The 11,458-nt window shown below is 39.4% G+C and overlaps 1 protein-coding gene across 1 annotated transcript in view; it reads left to right on the forward strand.

The window, feature by feature from the left end:
• atg4da (autophagy related 4D, cysteine peptidase a) overlaps positions 1-11,458 on the forward strand; it is a 51,531-nt gene that overhangs the window by 35,032 nt on the left and 5,041 nt on the right. The window contains exons 9-10 of the mRNA XM_061976987.1: positions 6,821-6,897; positions 7,054-7,173. Of these exons, the coding sequence (XP_061832971.1) occupies positions 6,821-6,897; positions 7,054-7,173 (197 nt within the window). The remainder of the gene's footprint in view (positions 1-6,820; positions 6,898-7,053; positions 7,174-11,458) is intronic.

Raw genomic sequence — 11,458 nt, forward strand, 5'->3', positions numbered from 1 at the left:
ATTAGATGTTCTTATTCGAAAGAATGATAAAAGAACGTATTTCTTTACAAGTTAGGACTATTTCATACATCTTAGTAGTTCTCCAGGGTGAGGGGGAACCAGTGGACGCACGGCAGCTTGAGAAAATATATTTGTACATTATATTTGTGTGAGTGTCCAAACATTCACACAATAAGATTCTACACCAAAAACATTTATTATTATTCCGCCGCTTCACAGCCCACAGTTTTCATCCAATCTGAACCGTTCGAGTATTAAAATGTTCGGCTCAACCGGGAATCGTGAGCTCCCTAAAAAAGTATTTTTTTAAATATCCTAAATTACCCAGAATTGCCGGTTTTCCGGGTGATTTTTCCCATTGAAAACGAATGGGCCAATTTTCAAACTTGCACAGTTCCCACATTTCTCAACCGGTTTGAACTGGTCCACCATCCACACACTCCACTCACCTTGGACAATCAAGCTTCCATTATCCAAGTTTTTAAAAAATTCCAGGAATTCACAGAATTCCTGATTTTCCGGAACGCTATTTAGAAAGTTTTCACAGTCCACGTTTTTCAACCGTTTTGACCATTCCACCTTCAATTCCCACATTTCCCAACCGATTTGAACCGTTCCACACACTCCACTCACCTTGGACAATCAAACTTCCATTCTCAAAATTTAAAAAAAAATTCCAGGAATTCACGATTTTCCAAAGCCCTATTTGGAAAGTTTTCACAGTCCACATTTTTCAACCGTTTTGACCATTCCACCTTCAATTCCCACAATTGTCAATCGGTTTGAACCGTTCCATCATCCACATGCTCCACTCACCTTAGACAATCACAATTCCAGTTTCCAAGTAAAAAATGTTTCCAGGAATTACCAGAATTGCCGATTTTCCAAAGCCCTATTTGGAAAGTTTTCAGTCCACATTTTTCAACCATTTTGACCATTCCACCTTCATTTCCCACATTTCTCAACCGGTTTGAACTGTTCCACCATCCACACACTCCACTCACCTTGGACAATCAAACTTCCATTATTCAAGTTAAAAAAAGATTCCAGGAATTCCCAGAATTCCTGATTTTCCGTAACGCTATTTAGAAAGTTTTCACAGTCCACATTTTTCAACCGTTTTGACCATTCCACTTTCAATTCCCACATTTCCCAACCGATTTGAACCGTTTCACACACTCCACACACCTTGTACAATCAAACTTCCATTCTCAAAATTAAAAAAAAAATTCCAGGAATTCACGATTTTCCAAAGCCCTATTTGGAAAGTTTTCACAGTCCACATTTTTCAACCGTTTTGACCATTCCACCTTCAACTCCCACATTTGTCAATCGGTTTGAACCGTTCCACAATCCACACACTCCACTCACCTTAGACAATCACAATTCCGGTTTCCAAGTAAAAATTTTTTCCAGGAATTACCAGAATTCCCGATTTTCCAAAGCCCTATTTGGAAAGTTTTCAGTCCACATTTTTCAACCGTTTTGACCATTCTACCTTCATTTCCCACATTTCTCAACCGGTTTGAACTGTTCCACCATCCACACACTCCACTCACCTTGGACAATCAAGCTTCCATTATCCAAGTTTTTAAAAAGTTCCAGGAATTCCCAGAATTCCTGATTTTCCGGAACGCTATTTAGAAAGTTTTCACAGTCCAAATTTTTCAACTGTTTTGACCATTCCACCTTCAATTCCCACATTTCCCAACCGATTTGAACCGTTCCACACACTCCACTCACCTTGGACAATCAAACTTCCATCCAAAAAGTTTTTAAAAAATTCCAGGAATTCCCAATTTTCCAAAGCCCTATTTGGAAAGTTTTCACAGTCCACATTTTTCAACCGTTTTGACCATTCCACCTTCAATTCCCACATTTGTCAATCGGTTTGAACCGTTCCACAATCCACACACTCCACTCACCTTGGACAATCAAGCTTCCATTATCCAAGTTTTTTAAAAATTCCAGGAATTCCCAGAATTCCTGATTTTCCGGAACGCTATTTAGAAAGTTTTCACAGTCCAAATTTTTCAACTGTTTTGACCATTCCACCTTCAATTCCCACATTTCCCAACCGATTTGAACCGTTCCACACACTCCACTCACCTTGGACAATCAAACTTCCATCCAAAAAGTTTTTAAAAAATTCCAGGAATTCCCAATTTTCCAAAGCCCTATTTGGAAAGTTTTCACAGTCCACATTTTTCAACCGTTTTGACCATTCCACCTTCAATTCCCACATTTGTCAATCGGTTTGAACCGTTCCACAATCCACACACTCCACTCACCTTGAACAATAACAATTCCAGTTTCCAAGTAAAAAAAATAAATTCTGGGAATTACCAGAATTTCCGATTTTCCAAAGCCCTATTTGGAAAGTTTTCGCAGTCCACATTTTTCAACCGTTTTGACCATTCCACCTTCAATTCCCACATTTCTCAACCGATTTGAACTGTTTCCACCATCCACACATCCACTCACCTTGGACAATCAAACTTACATTCTTCAAGTTTAATAAAATTCCAGGAATTCCCAGAATTCTCGATTTTCCAAATCCCTATTTGGAAAGTTTTCACAGTCCATATTTTTCAACCGTTTTGACCTTCAAAACATTCTTCTTAATTGGGACAACAAAACTACCATTTTTATTTTCTTGCAGTGTGTATATTGTACATATTACATATTGTTATGAAGGTGTCTGTTACTACATTATATATATACTTGCAGTGTGTATATTGTACATATTACATATTGTTATGAAGGTGTCTGTTACTACATTATATATATATATACTTGCAGTGTGTATATTGTACATATTACATATTGTTATGAAGGTGTCTGTTACTAGATTATATATATACTTGTAGTGTGTATATAAAATATATTACATATTGTTATGAAGGTGTCTGTTACATTATATATATATTCATTTGCAGTGTGTATATTGTACATATTACATATTGTTATGAAGGTGTCTGTTACTACATTATATATATACTTGCAGTGTGTATATTGTGCATATTACATATTGTTACGAAGGTGTCTGTTACTACATTATATATATACTTGCAGTGTGTATATTGTACATATTACATATTGTTATGAAGGTGTCTGTTACTACATTATATATACACTTGCAGTGTGTATATAGCAGAGGTGTGGACTCGAGTCACATGACTTGGACTCGAGTCAGACTCGAGTCGTGAATTTGATGACTTTAGACTCGACTTGACAAAATGTGAAGAGACTTGCAACTCGACTTAGACTTTAACATCAATGACTTGTGACTTCACTTGGACTTGAGCCTTTTGACTTGACATGACTTGCCACTTTCCCCAAAATCCAAAGCTTAAAAAGTTATTTGGGAGCGCTCCGTATTTTTAATTTTCTTCGTTTGTGTCTTATCAGCGTGTTGTTCCTGTCAGCTGGTGTACTGTCAGTACAACAGCCAATCAAATTAGATCTACGTTGTTTTCATCACACAGCATTCATCCAATCAAATTGCAGGAGAACCAATGAACAAGAGTTGTCCAACAACGTGCCAGTGAGAAACAATTATGCCAAAATTGGTTTCGTTCGGGAATAAAAACTACGACTTGGTCAACAAAAAACGAATTGCCATATGCAAATCACGCAGTTCGAATATTAGACGGAGACGCAACAACTTCCAACTTCGTTCGACATTTGAAGTTGCACAAAGAAGGGTAAGTTTTGAACGTAAGATAACGTTTATTGGCTAAGTAACGTGACTTTTATTTTCTGTGTAGTTAAATCAGTGAGGCTATAAACTCACTGCTAACGTTATAACCATGGACATCTTATAAGTAAACGCAGCATGGAGCGCTACTGCCTACTGGCGCAGACGAGACGCGTGGCCGCCATCTTGGAGTGGTGATCCGCTTCATTCAGTGCAATTCATTTGGCAGGAGCAATGAACTGTCAGCGCATTTAATTCATTTTACCTCACTGAATACCACTGATTTTCACGCGCTTTTTTGTCATACGTGTAGCTATGATAACAGACACATGTTTTGGCGTGTTTTATTATTCATAGTTTGCTTAACAGTAATATAATATTCTTATACGCTATAAGTGACCAGACGTCCGAGATCAAAACTGGGAATATAACCCAGAGAAGGGGGAAAAAAACGGTAAGCTATTTTTAAGTTGAAGAAACAATATGATTAGGTTATATACCGGTATACATGCGTGTATCCTACATAAACAACGTATGAATACATTAGATATCTATATATCTTAGGGACCTATAGACTGTATCTCTGTTGCTTCAGCAGCAGAGAGTTTATTCTGTCTTGACACTTTGTATTGATATTTTCTATTACATTATTCCCTTAAATGATAATGTTTGCAGTGATTGTTTTATATGTATTTTTTTTATGTAAGTCGCTTTGGATATATATGTTTATATACTTAAACATATATAAACACCTGAAAGTCTTTATATCAGCTAAAACCACCAATCTGTTTCACTGGATTCAGAATAAAACCAAATTCTGTTTTACCCAACAATGTTAGTATTTGAATATTGTTACTTGAAGACTTATTCCTGGTTACAATTATACTGTTAAGAAAGTATTGTCTTATACTTTGCCTAAAATGAGAATGCATCATAATCAGTGGCGGCTGGTGAATTTTGTTTTAGGTGGGGCTGAAAGTTTGTAAACCAAACCCCTGTAGGGGCGTCAGCCTCCCCCAGAAGATTTCTTTGTGATTTTCACATACAAATATTGAAGATCTTTGCTCCTTCTCAACTCTGTGGTAATATTATTTTCATAAAATACAACCAATAGTACGTTAATGTTAAATCTTACTTGTGAAAAGTAATCCCCCGATTCCTATTTTCAACAGTCCGCTCATTTGAGCAGGAAAACGCTACCTGTCAACTGTCAGTTTAGGCTGCTCGCCGGCTCTTCATCACCACTTCAAGATGGCGGCCAAATTGCTCACGTCACAGCAACCAATGCTGCGTCTACTTATAAGATGTCTATGGTTATAACGTCATTGCAAACACGGCAATATGTTGCGTCCACTGCAGTTCGCTACCTTATTCATACTTTTTGTCAAGTGTTTTTTTTTAAGCAGGGTTGCATGAGGTACCTACACATAACGTTACGTTAGTCAATGTATCACACACAGTAACGTAACGTTAGTCAATGTATCACACACAGTAACGTAACGTTAGTCAATGTATCACACACAGTAACATTACGTTAGTCAATGTGTCACGCACAGTAACGTAACGTTAGACGGCGGTCAGCAGCACCGTGTATTTTAGCCACCTACAAAAAGACAAACATAGTCAAAAAAAGGTCAGTTAAAATGTATACTATATTAAGAATATGTGTACATATTGCATAGGGCCCTGACATCTAAAAAGTACAACTCTGTTCATTGTTATGTTCATATATTTGTTATGTTTTTCATGTGTACGCACACATCAACACACATACAGTATGAGATGAGATCAATGAGATAAGGTAAGAACAGGACAGAAACTGCTGTGGAACTAGTTACAATGCAATATGCCATGGAAATACAATGTTAACACTTTTGTGCAAATAAGTACAGTTGCACTTGTTTTTTCAAATGTGTTTATTCTGTAAAGGAATGAGTTACATGTTTAAAATGACTGGTTAATAGTGCTATTTTGAAGTGCAATGTCACCACTATCTTTTTCCCTGCAATTTCAAATGCACTTGTTTTAATAAATAAATACAGCGTTTTAAAAGAATACACAATCTGTGTAAATACATTAGTCTGTGGTTAAAACGACTTGAAAGGACTCGAAACTCAAAAGGCAGGACTTGGGACTTGACTTTGGACTTGACTCGGACTTGCCTGTCTTGACTCGGGACTTGAGGGCAAAGACTTGAGACTTACTTGTGACTTGCAAAGCAATGACTTGGTCCCACCTCTGGTATATAGTACATATTACATATTGTTATGAAGGTGTCTGTTACTACATTATATATATACTTGCAGTGTGTATATTGTACATATTACATATTGTTATGAAGGTGTATGTTACTACATTATATATATACTTGCAGTGTGTATATTGTGCATATTACATATTGTTATGAAGGTGTCTGTTACTACATTATATATATACTTGCAGTGTGTATATTGTACATATTACATATTGTTATGAAGGTGTCTGTTACTACATTATATATATATATATATATATATATATATATATATACTTGCAGTGTGTATATTGTACATATTACATATTGTTATGAAGGTGTCTGTTACTACATTATATATATACTTGCAGTGTGTATATTGTACATATTACATATTGTTATGAAGGTGTCTGTTACTACATTATATATATACTTGCAGTGTGTATATAGTACATATTACATATTGTTATGAAGGTGTCTGTTACTACATTATATATATATATATATATATATATATATATATATATATATATATATATATATATACTTGCAGTGTGTATATTGTACATATTACATATTGTTATGAAGGTGTCTGTTACTACATTATATATATACTTGCAGTGTGTTTATAAAGCGTTGATGGAGGGTTTTGAAGTTGTTTTAGAGGCTTTGAAGGCTACAACAATGATTCCCATTAGACGCATCTTTCAAATAAAATGTTATAAAGACGGTTGTTCTTATCTCTCATAATGATTGTGAACGATAAGCAAAATTAAAAGTGCAGTTCCTCTTTAAATCGTGAAGTATTAGCCAGATGTGACCTTTGTTACATGTACAGGATCAGCTTGTCAGAATATCCCCAAGATGTGATTGTAAATGTCTTCCAGACGAGCAGCTGCTGTATTTAGACCCTCACTACTGCCAGGCCGTGGTGGATGTCACTCATGTCAACTTCCCACTGGAGGTCAGCAGCACTTGTCATGTCTCAACCACCCCGTCTGACCTTGTCTCCCCATCACACTAAGACAATGTGACCTTCTGGCTCATTCCTGTGTGACCGAGCACATAACCAGCGCAATTATGGGAGTCGACATTTCCTAAATTGCTTCTTTCTCTTTAGTCGTTCCACTGTAGTTCTCCCAAGAAGATGCCCTTCACCCGGATGGACCCCAGCTGCACCATCGGCTTTTACGCCAGGAACAAGAAAGACTTTGAGTCTTTGTGTTGTGCAGTTACTTTGGTGAGTTGGACCACCTCTCACTGTTATCTCACTCCATTACAGAGGCAAACATTCACTCAACTAGAACATTTGCAATGTTTAATAGTCAGACTTTTTCATGCATCCATGACATAAATCCTTTTTCAAGGTTTTCTGTCATCTCCAGGAACACTGGTTTATTTAGTTTTTTTTCCACCAATCACTGTTTGTCCATTCCTTTTCTGGTCAATGACATTATCGTCTAATTTGCATAATCTGACATTATGCACGTGTTTGTTCTTTTTTATGGATGCTATAGTAGTGACAAAGGTGATTAAAAAGGATAAAAAAAGAAGCAAGTATGTTTACAAAACAAATGATTAGAGATGTCCGATAATATCGGACTGCCGATATTATCGGCCGATAAATGCTTTAAAATGTAATATCAGAAATTATCGGTATCGATTTCAAAAAGTACAATTTATGACTTTTTAAAAGGCCGCTGTGTACACGGACGTAGGGAGAAGTACAGAGCGCCAATAAACCTTAAAGGCACTGCCTTTGCGTGCCGGCCCAGACACATAATATCTATGGCTTTTCACACACATGAGTGAATGCATCGCATACTTGGTCAACAACCATACAGGTCACACTGAGGGTGGCCGTATAAACAACTTTAACACTGTTACAAATACAAACTCCGTTTCCATATGAGTTGGGAAATTGTGTTAGATGTAAATATAAACGGAATACAATGATTTGCAAATCCTTTTCAACCCATATTCAGTTGAATATGCTACAAAGACAACATATTTGATGTTCAAACTCATAAACTTTATTTTTTTTGTTGCAAATAATAATTAACTAAGAATTTCATGGCTGCAACACGTGCCAAAGTAGTTGGGAAAGGGCATGTTCACCACTGTGTTACATGGCCTTTCCTTTTAACAATACTCAGTAAACGTTTGGGAACTGAGGAGACACATTTTTGAAGCTTCTCAGGTGGAATTCTTTCCCATTCTTGCTTGATGTACAGCTTAAGTTGTTCAACAGTCCGGGGGTCTCCGTTGTGCTATTTTAGGCTTCATAATGCGCCACACATTTTCAATGGGAGACAGGTCTGGACTACAGGCAGGCCAGTCTAGTACCCACACTCTTTTACTATGAAGCCACGTTGATGTAACACGTGGCTTGGCATTGTCTTGCTGAAATAAGCAGGGGCGTCCATGGTAACGTTGCTTGGATGACAACATATGTTGCTCCAAAACCTGTATGTACCTTTCAGCATTAATGGTGCCTTCACAGAAGTGTAAGTTACCCATGTCTTGGGCACTAATACACCCCCATACCATCACACATGCTGGCTTTTACACTTTGCGCCTATAACAATCCGGATGGTTCTCTTCCTCTTTGGTCCGGAGGACATGACGTCCACAGTTTTCAAAAACAATTTGAAATGTGGACTCGTCAGACCACAGAACACTTTTCCACTTTGTATCAGTCCATCTTAGATGAGCTCAGGCCCAGCGAAGCCGACGGCGTTTCTGGGTGTTGTTGATAAACGGTTTTCCCCTGCATAGGAGAGTTTTAACTTGCACTTACAGATGTAGCGACCAACTGTAGTTACTGACAGTGGGTTTCTGAAGTGTTCCTGAGCCCATGTGGTGATATCCTTTACACACTGATGTCGCTTGTTGATGCAGTACAGCCTGAGGGATCGAAGGTCACGGGCTTAGCTGCTTACGTGCAGTGATTTCTCCAGATTCTCTGAACCCTTTGATGATATTACGGAGCGTAGATGGTGAAATCCCTAAATTCCTTGCAATAGCTGGTTGAGAAAGGTTTTTCTTAAACTGTTCAACAATTTGCTCACGCATTTGTTGACAAAGTGGTGACCCTCGCCCCATTCTTGTTTGTGAATGACTGAGCATTTCATGGAATCTACTTTTACACCCAATCATGGCACCCACCTGTTCCCAATTTGCCTGCACACCTGTGGGATGTTCCAAATAAGTGTTTGATGAGCATTCCTCAACTTTATCAGTATTTATTGCCACCTTTCCCAACTTCTTTGTAACGTGTTGCTGGCATCAAATTCTAAAGTTAATGATTATTTGCAAAAAAAAAAAATGTTCATCAGTTTGAACATCAAATATGTTGTCTTTGTAGCATATTCAACTGAATATGGGTTGAAAATGATGTGCAAATCATTGTATTCTGTTCATATTTACATCTAACACAATTTCCCAACTCATATGGAAACGGGGTTTGTATGCGCCACACTGTGAACCCACACTAGAGATGCGCGGTTTGCGGGCACAACCGCGGAGTCCGCGGGTTATCCGCGGATCGGGCGGATGAAATTTAAAAAAATTAGATTTTATCCGCGGGTCGGGTCGGGCGGTTGAAATAAAAAAAAATTAGATTTTAAATAGATTCAGGCGGGTGGCAGTTAAACCAATTCGGAAATATATATACATAGTTAAATGTTGTTACCCACATACGAAAAACGAGCAGGCACCTGCTGCATATGCCACAACAGAAGAAAAAAAAAAAAGAGATGGACACTTTTATGGAGCGGAGAAGGGACACCTCGCCGGGACCGAGGCCCCTTCCCCCGAGAGGTCCCCACCGGGAGCCGTAGCTGAGGCGATCCACGAGAAGGGCCCGACGCACGTCCAGGGTCACCACCGCGCCCACCGCACCGACACCCCGCCTCGTCCGCCTTCGCCGCGGCCGGCGTCACGCGCAGCAGGTAAGCAGCTTACCTGCCCGCCACCCCCGTGGCCGGGGGCTCGTAACAGGGGTCACTCCGCGCGCTCCGCCCGCGCAGCTTACCTGCCCGCCACCCCTGTTGCCGGGGGCGCGTAACAGGGGTCACTCCGCGCGCAGTGCGCTCACGAAAGGGGTGGGGCTCACCCTGGTTGATATAGACAGCAGGACGGTGGCCATGGAAGTCGGAACCCGCTAAGGAGTGTGTAACAACCCACCTGCCGAATCAACTAGCCCTGAAAATGGATGGCGCTGGAGCGTCGGGCCCATACCCGGCAGTCGCCGGCAGCGAGACGCGCTTGGAGGTGCGCTCAGCGCGGCTCTCATATGATTGCGCACTGGTGTGCGTCTGGGTCGTGACAGCGTGGCACGCGAATGTCTGTGCTGCATTGGATCAGTCTCCTTTCTTTAACAGGCAAAAGCTTTATAACCTCACTAATGCCTTGCATCGTCTATATTAGATATATAACAACGGGCGGGTGCGGTTCTGATCAAATGTTAGATCGGGTGGATGGCGGATGGTTGACGACTTTCTGATGCGGTTGCGGATGAAATAATTGCCTATCCGCGCATCTCTAACCCACACCAAACAAGAATGACAAACACATTTCGGGAGAACACCCGCACCGTAACACAACATAAACACAACACAACAAATACCCAGAAACCCTTGCAGCACTAACTCTTCCGGGACGCTACAATATACACCCTTCGGTACCCCCCCCCCCCCCCCCCCATCCCCACCTCAATCCCGCCCACCTCAACCTCCTCATGCTCTCTCAGGGAGAGCATGTCCCAAATTCCAAGCTGCTGTTTTGAGGCATGTTAAAAAACATAATGCACTTTGTGACTTCAATAATAAATATGGCAGTGCCATGTTGGCATTTTTTTCCATAACTTGAGTTGATTTATTTTGGAAAACCTTGTTACATTGTTTAATGCATCCAGCGGGGCATCACAACAAAATTAGGCATAATAATGTGTTCATTCCACTACTGTATATATCGGTATCGGTTGATATCAGAATCGGTAATTAAGAGTTGGACAATATCGGAATATCGGATATCGGCAAAAAAGGCATTATCGGACTCTCTACAAATTATATTTTGTGGGCTTTTTAATCAGCAATTCCTATCAAACTAGAGCAGAGTTGTTTTTGTTGAGGGCCACATTGCAATTATGGCCGCTTGTAACAGTTAATGTACATAAATATTAACATAATAGCCTCGTTGCACACTTTGCAAAAGAAAATGTTTCCAGTTATAACTAGAGATGTCCGATAATGGCTTTTTTGCCGATATCCGATATTGTCCAACTCTTAATTACCGATTCCGATATCAAGCTATACCGATATATACAGTCGTGGAATTAACACATTATTATGCCTAATTTTGTTGTGATGCCCCGCTGGATGCATTAAACAATGAAACAAGGTTTCCCAAAATAAATCAACTCAAGTTATGGAAAAAAATGCCAACATGGCACTGCCATATTTATTATTGAAGTCACAAAGTGCATTATTTTTTTTAACATGCCTCAAAACAGCAGCTTGGAA

The sequence above is a fragment of the Nerophis lumbriciformis genome, linkage group LG16 (genome assembly GCF_033978685.3).
Source record: "Nerophis lumbriciformis linkage group LG16, RoL_Nlum_v2.1, whole genome shotgun sequence".
In the NCBI taxonomy this organism is placed as follows: domain Eukaryota; kingdom Metazoa; phylum Chordata; class Actinopteri; order Syngnathiformes; family Syngnathidae; genus Nerophis; species Nerophis lumbriciformis.